The following is a 16,716-nucleotide window of genomic DNA, read 5'->3' on the forward strand; positions in this document are numbered from 1 at the left end:
GGAACACGTACTTAGAAGACCTTCATATGTCTTTGGAGTATGTGGTAGATTGGAAAAAAACGGTGTCTGGAATCCAAGAGCCTATCACCAAAGTCCCAGTGCCCCCACTCACCCATGCATGTGACCTTGGGAAATGTCACTTAAGCCCTTCACATTTCAATCTTCTCATTAAGAATACACCTGCTCCTCACCCATTGGTATGTGAATAGAAAAAATAATGTATACATGAGAGTTTGGTCAATTAAAACTCTATGCCTTTGTTATTTATCTTTGTTAATTATAGTGGTTTTATAGCGGCAAGGAGACCATTTTCTCCTTTTACAATATATTCTAGCTTGATGTTTAGGCTCCGAGTTAGTCCCTGGTTATCACATTACTAATATACTCATTCAAACAAACATTTAAAGAACACTGGTTTTATGTCACGTCTCTGAGCTCTCAAGTTACAAGGATGAACGAGACACAGCCCCTACCTCAGGTTCCTCCCAACACCTACGACATGCACCTCTCAGGATGAAAACGTAAACCTGCAACCCAAGAATGCCAACATCTCTCCAAAGGGATTTATTTCCTCCTAGATGGTAGCCAAGTCCTGGAAGTCTCAGGCTTATTAAGAAATATAGCTTCAGTTTTAATGATCAAGAACCAGAGCTATGATACTTTCTATCAGCATGGTGATATTTCTTGGTTCTAACTGGCCAGCACTGTCTTTCAGGATGTCCAGTACTCTGACATAGACTACATGGATGGAAAGAAGGACTTCACCATTGATAAGGTGGCGTACCCTGGTCTCTCAGATTTTGCCGAAGAGTTACATAAATATGGACTGAAATATGTAATTATTATGGTAGGTTCAAACACTTATTCTGTTGCCTACTTTTTCCTTTCAAAGTAGGAAAAAAAGTTACAAAACAATATTTATTATTATATTCTTTTATTAGAATCCTGGCATCTTAAATAACTCTGACTACCAGCCTTATATGAAGGGAAGAGAAAAGAAAGTGTGGATCTTAGGGAACAAAGGCGCTGTTGTTGGGCAGGTAATTTCTCAAGAAAATTCGGGTAAACTACAATCATTTTGAGAAGTTTGCATTTTTGGTATGAAGATGGGTAGAAGACAAGTATTATTACTGTTTTCATGACTTTAGAAATTTCTGTTGTTATTTTTAAACCAGTAAATGTAATAGCAGAATGAGTACAATTCTGAAGGATTTATTTTTAATTAAAATATATTTGATATATAACATTGTGTAAATTTACAGTGTATAACATATTGATTTGATACATTTATGTGTTGCAATATCATTGTAGTGATAGCATCTCTATCACATTGCATATTATCACTTCTTTTTTTCTGGTGGGAATAATTAAGATCTAGTCTCTAAAAAGCTAGCCGCTGAATCTCTAATACTATAGATAATTGAGAAGAAATATATTATTAGAAGAAAATTCGTTTATTCATAAACGAATCTCAATTTTATCTTTTTTCCAAGACAATAAATTCAGCTATGATGATGTAGTAGGATGCTCACAGGCTCAGGTGAAACCTAGCTCAATTAATATATTTTTAATTCACATCAGTCTTTTGGATAGAGCCTCACCTTTATTCCAAGGTAGCAGTTTCAATTGGAGTAGGCTGCTGGGGACGTATTTTCAGGGCAGCCGAGCTTTTGAAAGTAATTTAAATGACTTAAGCAACGTTCTGTTTCAATTATGTGTGGACTCAGTCCTAGATGACTGGATTATGTGAGATTTGCTAGAACCGGTACTTAATCTGAAAGTTCCTGTGACTTGATTTCTTATTGCGCCTGGGCCGTTTCCTTTGCTAAACTGTCTCTTCGGGGTTATCAAAGCCTCCTTACCTAACCGCTCACTTAATTCCTACCATTGACTTTGTTTACAACACTTGATTTCATTTACTCTCTTTTTCATTGATTCTAACTTTTCATGAAGCAATAGAGAAGTTTCTTTCCTTCTCCAAACCAATTCTTTGCTTTTACTGTTTTGAAGTGAATCCTGTTTGAATTGAATTTCTAAAATATCAGATAGACTGATACTCATGGGTAAGTATAAAATCAGAGGACATGGTCACAGAAACATTATTTTGGTTATCCAAAAAGTAGATTATCCAGCCCTGTGAGACCTTTCAGTAGTACGCATCTTTGAGTGGTCTATAATTAGGAATTTGCATACAATTATAAGAGTTTAGTTAGATAGTTACCTCCACCCACCAGTAAATGACACAAATCATTTGCTCTAAGATGTTGGCGGAGGCAGTAGTAGTGAAGGTGGCTGGGGTTCATTATAAAGACCTTTGGTTAAAATGAAGCTTGCTGGCCTTGCTGTAGGTAGAATGTTTCTTCAGGTGACTTCTTGGCCACACTGCCTGTTCCCTGAGGGCCAACATTACCTCTCATGATTATTTGGTACCCCATCACCTTAAACAAAGGACTAGGCATTCAATCCACTTAAAGGGGGCATTTCAAGCTCTCATCTTGAGTTTTAAGAAGTCTCTGCATTTTATATATAAATATACATGTGTATATAATTATACACATTATGTTGAGTGTAAAGTCGTCCCTAAATGACAACCTATAAGCTTGTTGGGAAAATGAACAAGAAATTAAGCACAAAAGCTTGTATCTCATCAATTCAGAATTTTCAGTAATTTGACTATGGCTGTATCTTTGTACTATTTGCGAAAAATGTTAAAAGCTACTCTTTGATAGGAATAGATTGGAAGAGGACATAGGGCAAGAAATATTGGACCTGAGTAAGAACCACAAAATTCTTTTAATCATTTAAAAACAATTGTTTATATGCCAAAAATCAGTGTATTGTTTATAAACATCATTGTTCAAAGTGGGTTTGGGATGACCTTTAATGAACAATACGTTAAACGAATTCAATCATTCTCTTCTAAAGTATTATCTAGTTAGATTTCCAGTATTTTAAATGATTCTTCTCCCAACTGGCTTGACATAATGAAATTTTATGTGTTTTTAAATAGGTCAAAGACATTTGATGGCTTCTTACCTATTTAATCAGTTGTTTTTCCTTTTCTTTTTTCTTCCTTTGGTCCCTTGCATCCATTTTACTGTTTAGTTTTTGGAGGAGAGTCACAGTCACAGGTTTTGATTCTAAGATGATAAGACGCAGGGGGCTTCTAGTAGAAGACGTAGTAGTCAGCAATAAATCCAGAAGTGAACCATCAAACAGACTAATTGTCACAGCCTTCTTCTTTGCTCTCTAGGGTTATCCTGGATGGACAGTCTTTCCTGATTTTAGTAACCCAGATTGTACTGAGTGGTGGGGAGAGCAGCTCAGTGAATTTCATAAAACTCTGGAGTTTGATGGCGTGTGGATTGTAAGTTGTTTTTCCAGGATCAAACTTCTCTTGGAAACGCATATTCCAAGTTGTGAGATAAACTGAACAGTTTTCTTTCTTGACATAGTGGTATTTAAAATCCTTTTACTTAATGCTGAGTTTATATGCAGTAAATTGGACCTCTCAAAACCTTGGATTTTAATTCTGGATCTGCTACTGATCAGTTATATCCTTTTGATAAAATCCTTTGCTTTCTCATGGGTTTAGCTTTTTCCTCCATTTATTGCATTTTAACTTAAAAACACTGTCTTATTAGGTGCTATCATTGCTCTTGTCACACTGATTCATGTAAAATTTAATCATTAGAGAATAATTTAATGAACCCCTTTTACTTTTTAGATGGGGATAGCTGGTGGGGGTATTTCTTGGAAATTTAAAAAATTAACTCTTTTTCAGCAGGATTAGGCATCACTTATTTTTAATCCATTTTAAAGAAATAGATATGATATTAATTATATATCTTCTTCTTGCCCTACACTGAGTGGAATAAAAGACAGGAGAAATTATAAAGCACAAATATTACCCTATCTTATGTTCTTTAAAATAATATTAAAATAATAACATCAACAATAAAACCTCATGTTTATATGGCAAGAATCAGCCTTTGGAATGACATTTCTGAGTTAACTGTTTGAAATCAACGTATAAAAGGTAAAATGTGCCTGATATCATTTAGAATTAGAAGACACCTAGATATAATCTAACGCAAAAGATGAAGCAGAAGTCAAGAAAATTCGGGGCTTCTAGTCCAGTAAACGTTACTCAGTAGCTGACTATGTATCAGTAACATTTTGCATTTTGTGTATGTTGTGTCTTTGTAGGACATGGATGAAGTATCGAGCTTTGTCCAAAGTTCTGATCACGAGTGTGAAAAGAACAACTTAAACTTTCCTCCTTTCACTCCTCGTAAGTTTTCACCTGTTTCCTAATGATGTAGGCATGAGACATGTTTAAAAGAACCTCACAGTACTCAGTATAGCCAAGAGCAATTCTGCTTCCCATTCAGGGGGCTCCCCCCGACCCCCACCAACACCCTGACCACCGTGACCACTCCCCTGCTGGAGACCTTACTGTGTTGTTTGGTCTCTGATTGACTTTTTGCTGCCCTAATCCAAGGGCAAGCATCCGGTGGGAGCCGTACCTCCCCTGGCTGTAGAGTGTTACATTCTTCCATCTTGTTCAGTGGTTCAATTTTAAATTTTATAATCAGAGAATATCAGCATATGTTAAGGTACAGACTGCCTTCCATTAAAGCGTATTTTTAAAGTCCCATTTTTAATCAAAGTCAACTTTCCAGTCCCTGATTTTGAAAGAATGTGGGGGGTGGGGGAGGGGTGGGGGAGGGGGGGAGAGGGAGAGATAATTGGAAGCTGGAAACAAATGAACCCCAACACCTCAGTGGATAAACACAATAAAAGTTTATGTTTTGCTTACATCATACGCTAATGTGTAAAGTGTAGCTCTCATCCAAGCAGTGATTCAGGGATCTAGTTACTTCCATAACCTGTTCTCCCATCCCGGAGTCCTTTGTTTCCAGTTTCCTGGGTGAAGGAGAGGGGTAGAGGGAGCCTTATGGACATGCCTGGAAGCGGGGTGTACTTAATTTCCTCACGCTCCGTTGGCTAGAATCCAATCACATAGTCTCAGCTTATTTTCAAGCAAAAGTGTGAACTAGAAGCTTGTACTCCCAGGGAGAGAACACAGGTGTGGTGAGCATCTGACCAGCCTCTGCCAGTTTACTGCTTTGTCCACTTCACGTGAACCCGTGGATCAAGGTTTAGCTATTTCTTTAGTCCCTTTTGGTCACTGCAGGAGTGGAGACCTTTTTTAGGAGGAGTCTTGATTTCAAATCATTTAACTTTTTGCAGATTCTACTATTTGCTTCTCTGGCTTATTCTTTATTCTTTGCTCAGCCTATGTTCCCCCCATTTTTTTTCTCTGTGGATCAGCTTATTGTCTTTCCCCTTTAATCTCTTAATCTTCTTCTTAGCCAAAACTGAGGCTTTTTTTCCCTGCAGAAAACTGCAGTCCCATCACCTTCTGCCTGCTTCTGTCAAGCACCCCATCCCCTACCTGCCAGCACTTTGTCTACCTACGTATGACCAGCCGCTTTGCCTCGTAGCTGGTCTGCGTCTCCCACTTTGAGGACTGGACAGTATACATTAGTATGGCAAAGATTTAGATGAATCAACTATGACCCTGGGAAAATTTTAGTGTCTTTTCTTATAATTGAAGTAGTTGTGAATCTCATTCCACAGTCTGAACTGTGCCAGAGACAGTGTTTTCTTTACGCAGTGTAATTCAACTTAATTTCTGACTCCAAACCCTGATTCTGTCGGGCTGATGGGAAGAAACTCCACCTCAGTGTTTCTTGGTTTCACGGCTTTCTCTCATTATGCCCCATACTGAGGTCCTATGTACAGGCGAGGCTTTGTGAAGGAGGGCAGGTCTGGCCCCCAGTCATTTATTGGTCTTCACGAAAGGGGAAAAAGCAATTGCAGGTCACAAGGCAGAAAATGTTGGGCATTTTAGGCACAAGAAAGAGAAAGTACAGTTATAATAGTAATTTCTAGAGGCAGGATCTGAATTTTTACTCATGAAGCCACTCAAATGTCTTATCTCCTTTTTTCTTTTAAAAAGTCTAACTGGGGTTCGTTCGAATGCCTATGAGAGTGAAAGTTCCTTTCTCTGCTCTCATGTCTGTTCTCAATTCTTCTTGACTAAATAGATGTAGGTAAATGTGGGTGTTTTGCTTATAGCTCATCTCAGGTCAGCTTTTGCTCTGAACAGGTTGCTCACCGTTCCACTAGCCTCCACTCAGCAGCACTCTTTGTGGGCTCATGGAAATGCAAATTAATTTTAATGATCTCTCTCAGCATAGGCTCCAAGTAGGAGGTAGCATTTAAAATCTGGAAAGGATTGTGCCAGGTGGGGATGGCTGGGGAAGCAGTAACCAGGAAGCAAAGGCTTGGATAGTTACCTTGTTACATTTGGGTGATGGGGACGAGCCTGACTGCCGGGTATTTCCCTGCAGGAGTCCTGGACCGCTTGCTTTTTGCAAGAACTCTCTGCATGGACACAGAGTTTCACTGGGGCCTCCACTACGATGTGCACAGCCTGTATGGCTACTCCATGGCCAGAGGCACAGACTCGTAAGCACTTGGTTTTCCCTCTAATTCCAGATTTGGGGAGGTGGGATGTGAAAGGTTTCTCTTGTCTTCTGTGAATGTATTTTTCAAATATTTGTTGTGGTTATGGAATATGGGAACTTAGATCTTACAGGCTACTTAGAGGTTTTCTGTTTTCTTTTCTTTTTAACTGGAGGTACTGGGGATTGAACCCAGGACTTTGTACATGCTAAGCACGCACGCTACCACTGAGCTACACCCCCGCCCTCCCAGAGGTTTTCTCATATACCCCCTTGATTTCTGGGCAGAATTATTTTTAATTGGCTTGTGACTAAGGGACTTCATTATTTCAAAGATAGTAGTAGACACTAACATGCAAGGGATTTAGAGTCCCCCAGATTGAATTAGTCTGTGCTTGGGTCCTATGACTGACTGCCAGAGTCGCCACACTAGGGTTGCCTGATTTAGCCAATAAAAATACAGGATGCCCAGTTAGATTTGCACTGGGCGTATATATACGAAAATTATTTATTGTTTATGTGAAATTCAGGTTTCCCTGACTGTCCTGTATTTATCTGGCACTGCTACACCACACCTCCTGGCTTCCTTCCCCTGGCCCCTACACTGCCTACTCCAGTCTCCCCTCAATTCTCCCCTCCGCCCCAAGACACAACGCCCGCCAGCAGCAGCAGCAGCAGCAGCGCCACTCATTATGAATGTCTAACAAAGAGACAGTCTTTTTCATCCCTTGCCACATGGATGTTTTTGCTGATGACTTTGCACATTGAGGAATCGTTCCCCACAAACTCCCTCTGCCAAGTTCCTTCCTTGGAAAGTGGTAAAGTACAATCATTATACCTAATGGAGCAAGAAATTCAGGGCTAAGCTTAAGGAGATCCTAATATTAGATTGGCAAAACAGCCAAGGAAACTAAAGTATTCAAAGCATTGCTGGGGGACGTCCAGTGGCTTATGAAAGAGTGTCTTAGTCTTCTTCCGTTTCTTTCCTTTTGCTCTGGTGTTTCTAGAACTCCACGGTGGGGAGTGGAGCAGGCCGACTTTGATGTGCTTCTGGGATGGTTCTCAGCCCTTTTCTTACTCGACTGCCCTGCAGTCCACAGCATCACTGGCCGCTCCTTTGAAACTGCGCTCCTTTGGTTCTCGAGACACCATCTATTCTGTCACTCCTGCTCTCTTCCCAGCTGCCCTTTCTCAGCCTCCAGGTTTGGATCTTTTTCATTTACTCTGTCACTATTGATAAATCTTAGGGATCAATTCTCAGGCTTCTCCTGGTTCTTACTATAATTTATTCTGATGATTTCTGAATCTATAGTTCTAGCTTAGATCTCTCCCTGATTTTCAGACCCAGATACCCAAAACTACCTCTGACCTTGAATTGACTGTCTTATAGTACTTCCAATACCATTCACCTTACTCTCTTACCTGTTTCTGTCCAGCCTCCACACTCTGGCTACTCATCTTTGAAACTGTTAAATTCCCCATCGATGGTAGCAATACCATCTCCATCACCCAGATTTCCAAGTGAGAAACTTGTTACCATCCTTGAGTTCTTTCTTTCTCTCACACCCTCACATGCAATCAGTCTTGGATCCTTTTGATTCTAAAACATTTCTATAACCATCTCCCTTTTTTCCCCACTGAGTCTTCTTAATTAAGGTCATCATCATCGCTCATAGAAAGCATCACACCACTCCCATGACTACTCTCCTATCCCTGACTTCAGCTTTATCTCTCACTAATCTGTCTTCTATTCTTGCTACTCAAAGTGTGGTCCAAGGACCAGCACCATTAATGCATCGCCTGGAAACATATTAGAAATGCAGCATCTTGAGCCTCACCCTACACTTTGGAAATCAGAATCTGCTTTCAACAGGATCCTCAGGTGTATTGAATGTATGTTAAAGTGTAAAAACCACTGCTCTGTGCTTCAGTCAAAGTGAGCTTTCTGAATCACAGGTCTGCTCATTTCAGTCCCCAGCGTAAAATTACTCATGGCTTGGTATTTTCAATGCCTACAATAAAATCCACTCACCTTAGCAAAACCTGATTGGTACTTTGTAACCTAACCCTTTCTTCAACTCTTTCTCTCCTCTTTGCCACTCCTCCTATCTTATGCTCTGGGAGCCTATGACTGCTTATTTCCCCCAAATCACACGCTGTTGATCCTTCCATCTCTTTGCACGTGCTGTTCTCCCTGCATGGGATGGCCTTCCTTGCCCTGTCCGTTGTGCAAACCTACACTTATCTTTAAAACCTCACCTTGGGTGTTATTTCTAGAAACCTTGCTGACAATCCTAGGGAAACATTCTTTCCTCTCTTTCTGCTACTTTTGTTAATATTGCAATATGCTTAATATGCAAAACGCTTATAATTTTTAGCTATTCTTTTCTTTTCTTGCTGGCCTGTAAAGTTCTTGAGGGCAAAGTCCCCTGTATCCTTAGCCTGAGGAGTAGAGCGTGAACTAAAGCCACGGCTGCTGAATGAACACCTGGCCTGAGAAAGTGAAGAAGGGCAGGACGGGCCCCCAGGGACCTCATTCTAGAGGCGGAGATTGTGCACATTTTGTTTTCTAGCACCATTTTGCCCTGATGACTTTGTAGTAATGCTGGATTACCCAGGGCAGAGAGAATCCTTGTCTAGTAAATGCAAAAGTTTTTATTTCAAAGAAAGAAAAGTTTCAAGAAGGACACACATTTCTGATTGCTATCTTGTCTTTTCTGGCTTGTTTCTCTTCCTCTACCTTTCCTGGGACAGAAGCTAGATGAGTAAGACCCAATTTCTTCATCTTTGAAGTGAGAGACCTGGTTTAATGTTTTCTGCAATCCCTTCCTATTCTGATCTACTTGGACTGTTAGATGCATCTGTCTAAGAGCAGAAGGTGGGAGGGAGGGTAGGTAAAGAGTTGGTGTGACACAGGAAGAATTAGGAAGGACACGAGGAGGGAAAGAGAGTTTACATTGCTTTATTGCTAATATCTCCATGTGGCAAAGTGCTATAACATTGTGACGGGGTTGATTAATACATTCTAAGAGCTGTGGTTAATAGTTAAAAGGCAACTATGACTGAGAAAGTAGTAGGTGCCCCTCCAGCTTCCCTGGGTCAGGCAAAATGGCCTAAATTCCCAGAGAACAGTGGAAATAAGTATAACTTGGCCTTTGGGCATGAGGCAGAGTTGGCTAAAAACAAATCACTCTTCTTTATCCACTCATCCTTTGAACGACATTTAAGCTGTTTCCACGCCTTGGCTATTATAAATAGTGCTGCTAAGAACATTGGGGAGCACGTGTCTTGGATAAACTGATAAAGAAGATGTGATATATACATACAATGGAATATTACTCAGCCATAAAAAGAATGAAATAATGCCATTTGCAGCAACATGGATGGACCTAGAGGTTATCATATTAGGTGAAGTAAGTCAGACAGAAAAAGACAAATGTCATATGATATCACTTATATGTGGAATCTAAAAAAATGATACAAATTTTATTTACAAACCAAAAATAGATTCTCAGACATAGAAGACAAACTATGGTTACCAAAGTGGGAAGGGATAAATTAGGAGTTTGGGATTAACAGATTCACCCTACTGTATGTAAAATGGATAACCAACAAGGACCTACTATATAGCACAGGGAACTATATTCAATTTCTGTTATTAACATATAATGGAAAAGAATTTTTTAAAAAAGTATGTATATGAATAACTAAATCACTTTGCTGTACACCTGAAACTAATATTGTGAATCAACTACACTTCAGTAAAGAATAAAATTTAAAAAGTAAGTCTTTCACTCAGTGGGATCTGGGCATCAGGGAGAACTGAAGTCTTAGATCTGATGAATATTTGGCTCCATCTGAACTGGAAGTGTAGTTTGGGGGAAGCGGTTCCTGATCTACCCAAAGAATGAAATTCACCTCCCCCTAGGCTGAAAGCAGAAAATCAGATCCTTTCAGAGATTGGGACCTAACCATAAATAGACCAGACTTGAGGGGTGGGAAAGAGAAATTTAAGGATCTCTGAGTAAGATTTTACCTTTGAGCTGGAAAACAAAAGACTTACCTCGTCTATGTCAGCATAGTGGCCTGCTTCTAAATAAACTGTAACATCAAATAACCTCGTCCCTGGTTCAGTTTCACATTATAAGCTGCATGTGTTTCTTTCATGATTGATGATTGTGGAGGGCAATAAACCCTGTAGCCAGCCGCCATAAAGACAAAGTATCTGCCAGTCTCTATCAAAGGAGAAATGAGGGTAAGCGTTGAAGGGTGAGTCCTCTTCTCCAACCTACCCCCATTTTGGGGGGGTCATTAAAGCATCGGCATGGAGCACTTTGCTTTCAGAAACCAGTCTTCTAATTCAGAATTTTCTCCTTTTTTGTTGGTTATAAGTCATTTCTGCATTTTTAGACTCTCCATAACATCCTTAGGACTTTGAAGTGGAGAAGCCTTGGGAGCTGTGATGATGTCTGTGAGGAATTACCTGGGGCCTGGTGATGCACTTTTCCCAGGCCCTGTACTGGAAGGAAAGACAGAAGAGCTTGCTCGCAAAGAGCTAGCAGCAGTGGCGGCTCAGAGGGCACCATCCTGTAGTTGTATGACTGTTCACTTTTGGAATCCAAAGGAAGGTGTGAACTGTTTAGTGTGAAAGGACAAGGGAGGAAGAGGCATTTTAGTAAAGTACCTAGGTAAACGGGTGTGCAGAATAAATGCCAGGAAAATAGCCTACATCTATCTTATCCCACCAGTCCCCCCATCCTAAAGCAATTACCTTTCCAAATGATATGTTTTTAATTCCTTTGTTTTCCTTTATATATAATTGTACTTGGTATGCCATGTATTATATGTAATACAGTTAAACTAGTATTTTATATTTCGGTTGTTTTTAACTTTACAAAGAGTATCATATGTCATCTTTTGAGATTTACTCATTCTAACTAATATTATTTTGCATAGATTACAATTTTCTAACACTGGGAATTGCTAATAATGAGTTCTGAAGTTTCAGAGGAATCTGGGTACCTGAAGCCCAGCTGGTGTACAGACTCTCTTTTTAGACCAATGGCAAGTACAGGGTTCCAACCTGAGCTGGTGTTGTGCTGATGGGATTGTCAATGGGCAGCAAGCCAAGGAACCAAGGGACACGGGAAAAACTTTGTGTAGAGGGAGAAGATGGGGCCAAGAACCCAAAGCCTGGTTCCAGTGCATTGTCGACCCAAAAGGCAGAGCACAACCAGATCCAACGAGATAGAGAGAACTTAATCAAGAGAACAGGAGCCTAGAGAAACTCCTCGGTGGACTGGACTGTGGAGATCTGTACTGTCATGTTGTGAGATCTGAAACTATCCAAAAGTGAGAAAGAAGCTCTTAAAAACACTGAACTGTTTTGCTGATTCATGGTATTTTGATGTTTTTTCTGAGTTTGATTGGAAAGCCCATTACTGCCCTTGGTACAGGTGAGTCCTCAACACGCACAGCTCACTTCACACTTAGTCGGCGGTTTTCCCTTTCAGGGCCATGGAGAAAATCTTCCCCAGTAAAAGAAGCTTCATCTTATCCCGTTCTACTTTCGCTGGATCTGGCAAATTTGCTGGTCATTGGTTGGGGGACAATGCGGCCACGTGGAATGATCTCCGATGGTCCATCCCTGGTATCCTTGAGTTCAGCCTCTTCGGCATTCCCATGGTGAGTTTCACTCCCAACCAAGGAGCTTCCATCCTTCATCCTTTGACATTGTTTTCATTACCAGTCTTTGAGGGTGTCTGAAAGCTAGTATATCTCACTGTCATATGTATAGGAAAAACCAATTTTTATGTGTCATATGAGTTGCCTTCTGAAGATAGGATGGCAACACTTTAACTTTAGGTTGCCATCCATGGCATCTCTGAAGCTGGGAAGCAGACACCATGTATTAGTATCACAGAAAAATTCCACCAGTAGAGCATCAATAAATAGCAAAGTATATAGAAAGTGGGAACTGAACATTGAGGAAGAGCCCTTGAAAGAACAGTCAGCCATCCTCTTGTCAGTAAGTCCATGATGCATGCTCGCTTTTTTCTCTCACGGGGCTGAAGGCTTGCCCCGAAAGCCTGGGTCTTCTTAAACATGGCAGGATGGGAATAAGAGATCCTCTTTTTCTTTATCCTATGGGTATACAGTCAATACTTTCTCCTCGCTCGCTGACCACGGTGCTTGTACGTGTGCTCATTCTCCAGGTAGGTGCCAACATCTGCGGTTATACAGAAAATGTCACGGAGGAACTCTGCAGAAGGTGGATGCAGCTTGGAGCATTTTACCCACTATCAAGAAATCACAATGGGCCTGGGTTCAGGGTAAGTTCCCCAAGAGAAGTGATGGAAAGTTCTTGGATTGTATGATCTACTTGTACTCAAAGAGGGATTGAAGAAAATCCTACACGGTGGCCCTAAGAGCAGGAGCAGGATAGATAAATCTTGGGCGATAGGCTTAAAATGCAGAGCATCGGGATGAGGGTGCGTTGGGAGCGGTACGTATATAACTGAATGGTTTTATTGTTGGAAACTCACTAAGGTTGTTAAAGTGTCTGTGGTGCTGCTGTCACTTCTGTTCCCACCTTTTATAAGATGAGACAATTGGAATCCACTGGTATTTTACTTCAGTTATTACAAGGGAACTATTCCTAGATATGGGACAGCACAGACGAAGGATTTAGGAAGGGGCACCTGAACGTTTTTTTTCACCTGTTACAATGTTCTATCTTTCTATGAACGGTTTGGGAGACCATCCCCACTGCTTTTCATGACTCATATCCTTTTCTATATATAAAGTCGTATTTCCAGTTGGGAAGTATATAGCAGTAGGTTCGAAGTCCCTCTTAAGGAGATGTTTTTGGTGATGGCAGGAGTAAGTAAGATGGGACACCCTTTTCTTTTAATGATGTCATTTGCAATTGAAATGTTTCATATTAGGCAGTTTAGCTCCTAATAGGCTCCTTAGAGTAACTTACTGATGATCATTTAAGCTCAAGTTCTTGACATTCTCCGATGACATGTCTCTAACCTGGGAAAGATTCACGGCCCAATCTTCAGAGTGTTTTATCCCGGGCTTTCCTAGCCACTGGTGATCTTGACAGAGATGAACTGTTTCTGAACTTCTAAGAAAGTGGCTGGGAGCAGGTAGGACAGGCTCACTTCCTGAGGAGATGGCCTGTGAGGACGTTATGGATAACGGCATGCAGATCACCTAGGCTGCTGGGTTACAGAGCCTGTTTTCCTTCCCTCTCGATTCGTGTGGTCCAGTAGGATGGTAATAAGAGCCACACATGTAAGTTTAAATGTAAATGTAAAAAATGAAAAGAAAAAGGAGTGATTATTCTTAGTATGTTTTATGTGACTCCATACATCCGTAACATCGTCGTTTCAACTGGCGTTTAACACGAAATATTAATGAGCTAGTTTTCTTTTCTTTTCTTTCTACTAAGTCTTCAAAATTTGATGTGCCTTTTACAGTGACAGTACATGTTGATTTGGATGCTAAATTTTCAGCAGTTGGGAGTTAAGTGTAGTTTTCCCAAAACAATAAAGTACTGTTTAATGAAAAAATATTTTACGTTAATACAATTTGTAGGGTTATATTTCAATTAGCAAAAAATAAAATTAAAAGTTTAGTTGCTCAGTCTTCTTAACCACATCTCAAGTGTTTAATAGCCGCCTGGACCATGTGGTCACCATAGTGGACGGTGTAGCTCTGACTTTCCGACTTGGAGACCAGAGTGATGGAGGCTGTGGAGTGTTACCCTCTTTGGTATTTGGCCTTGGGGTTTTCATGAACCCCACAGTGGGGGCAGAGAGTGGTCTCATGGAGTAGTTCTATGGGGGGGGGGGGATGGGCATCTTAGAGAACCAAAAAAAAAAAATTTAGACAATTGTCTCTAAAATTCATTTCCACTAATACAGTACAGGATGACAGGTCTAAATATGGTGTGTGTAACTTTCACATCTTTCAAATTACAATGAAAATGAACAAAATGACTGCCTGTCATTAATGGAACATTTCTGTTTCTGGGTCCTAAGAAAATCAAATTTCCCATCTAAAGGGTTCTTTCTTTACTCTTGGATAAAATGTGCTAAAAACTGTCTTCATGATTTTCTTTCTTTCTTTCTTTCTTTCTTTCTTTCTTTCTTTCTTTCTTTCTTTCTTTCTTTTCTTTTCTTTTTTTTTCTTTTTTTTTTTTTTACACTTTGTTATCTTGGAGAACAAATAAGAGTCCACTGTCTTTGGAATAGAGAAAATAAAACAGATTTTGATGAGGAAAACATTACAGAAAACTAGACATCAATTTTAAAATGGCAGATTTCTAAAAGTGCATGGAAAGGGAAAGATGGATTACAGATCACGGTGGTAGGCAATGTGACTCCAGGCGACAGGTTTCAAATTCTTTTCTCAGTAGTAGTACAACTTAGTTGCTATTATTTGCCAAGTGAAGTATTATGAGAAACCTCAATATATAACATAAATTGGAGCAGCTCTGGAGGGAGCAGGGCCACGCTGGCCCCCTAATCTCCATGGCAACTTCTGGGGGCTTCTTTATCACCCCGAGGCTGCCGTAGATTGGTATCGGAAGACACATGTCAAATTTAAACTCTGCCACTTGCTTGCAGTTTTACATTGGGAAACTCATTTAATCGTTAAATGTTGTTTTTCATCTATAAAATGAAGGAGCAGGAGCAAGCTCCCTGCAGTTCTGGAAATGCTTTGACATCTTCTGAGTTAAAAAAAACATGACTACTTTCATCTGCGAAAGCTTCTTATCATAAGGGAACTTTAAACAGGGGATGGAAATATTTAGTAATTGCTTACATGTGCTTCCAGGACCAGGATCCTGCTGCCTTTAGTGAAAGCAACTCGACGCTGCTGGATTCCTCCAGGCACTACCTGGGCATCCGCTACACCCTGCTGCCCTACCTCTACACCCTCTTCTACCGAGCTCACACCCAGGGGGAGACGGTGGCAAGGCCCCTCGTCCACGAGTAAGCTTCACATCATAATTTCACTTACCCTGTTAGTAGCAACAAGGGTAGTTAGGACCCTGGTGCCGTATGCCGTGCTGCTGTCCCGTACTGGAGCCTCCACCTGCCTCTCTGTTTTCCAGGTTCTACCAGGACCCAGCCACGTGGGAGGTGCACGAGCAGTTTCTGTGGGGGCCTGGACTCCTCATCACGCCTGTGTTATACGAAGTGTGTTTATAATCTAAACAACGGGGCGGGCGATCACACTTGTTCCCTTGGCTCTATGGCTGAATGAGCAGGATCCTGAGCACCTATGGCAGCATTTAAATTTACATATAAATTGAAATGATAGATTATGAAAGTTTGGAAATGAAAAAAAATAGTAATTTTTTTTCCTTTTTTATTATTCTTATTTTTTATTGAAATGTAGTCGATTTACAATATTAATTTTAGGTGTACAGCAAAGCGATTCAGTTTACATATACATTTATACCTATTACATATATTTCAGTTTCTTTTTCATTATGGCTCATTGCAAGAAATTGAATATAGCTCCCTGTGCTGTACAGTAGGTCCTTGCTGTTTATCCACCTCACATACAGTAATGTGTATCCATCAATCCCAAACTCCCAGTCTATCCCTCCCCCGCCTCTTTCCACCCTGGTAACCACAGTTTGTTTTCTACATCCGTGAGTCTGAAAAATAGTAATTCTTGATCCCACTGTTTACCAAGCAAAGCAATCTCCATTTTGCAAAATTACCTTAAAGCTTGTTTCCTTAAATGTGGGGCCATGGTACTGACAGGGGCTTTAAATGTGGTGAGTTTGGGCTGGCCACCTGCCTGTGTTTCCCTTTGACCAGGGGGGACGTGCTCATAAGGTTGGGCTGGGAAAAGAGGAGAGGCGGGGAGAGAGTCCTGGAGGGAGAGAGGCGTGCTGGGCAAGGGGAGGCTGTTACCCCGCAGTGCACGTAGGAAGGACTGCAGTCCCCTCCCTAAGTGTGATTTGGGGCAGGGGTGAGTGAGGAAGTGAAGGGGAGGTCGGAATTATACTGATCAGTATACAAACATGAGACATGGCCCCTGACTCACATCCAAGGCCCTTGGAGCTGACATTTTAGGCGCAGCCTCTCATGAGAGGTCCTGCTAACTAGCAAGTGGTCCTCCTGGAAGGCTCTCCCAGGGGCCTAGCTGC

General features: G+C 40.8%; 1 protein-coding gene across 1 annotated transcript in view; it reads left to right on the forward strand.

The window, feature by feature from the left end:
• LOC102514818 (probable maltase-glucoamylase 2) overlaps nt 1–16,716 on the forward strand; it is an 84,672-nt gene that overhangs the window by 21,600 nt on the left and 46,356 nt on the right. Inside the window, 9 exon segments of the mRNA XM_032483525.1 lie at nt 716–847; nt 942–1,040; nt 3,254–3,367; nt 4,210–4,294; nt 6,423–6,540; nt 12,050–12,221; nt 12,752–12,868; nt 15,387–15,544; nt 15,667–15,751. Coding sequence (XP_032339416.1) covers nt 716–847; nt 942–1,040; nt 3,254–3,367; nt 4,210–4,294; nt 6,423–6,540; nt 12,050–12,221; nt 12,752–12,868; nt 15,387–15,544; nt 15,667–15,751 — 1,080 coding nt within the window.

The sequence above is a fragment of the Camelus ferus genome, chromosome 7, assembly GCF_009834535.1.
Source record: "Camelus ferus isolate YT-003-E chromosome 7, BCGSAC_Cfer_1.0, whole genome shotgun sequence".
Lineage (NCBI taxonomy): Eukaryota > Metazoa > Chordata > Mammalia > Artiodactyla > Camelidae > Camelus > Camelus ferus.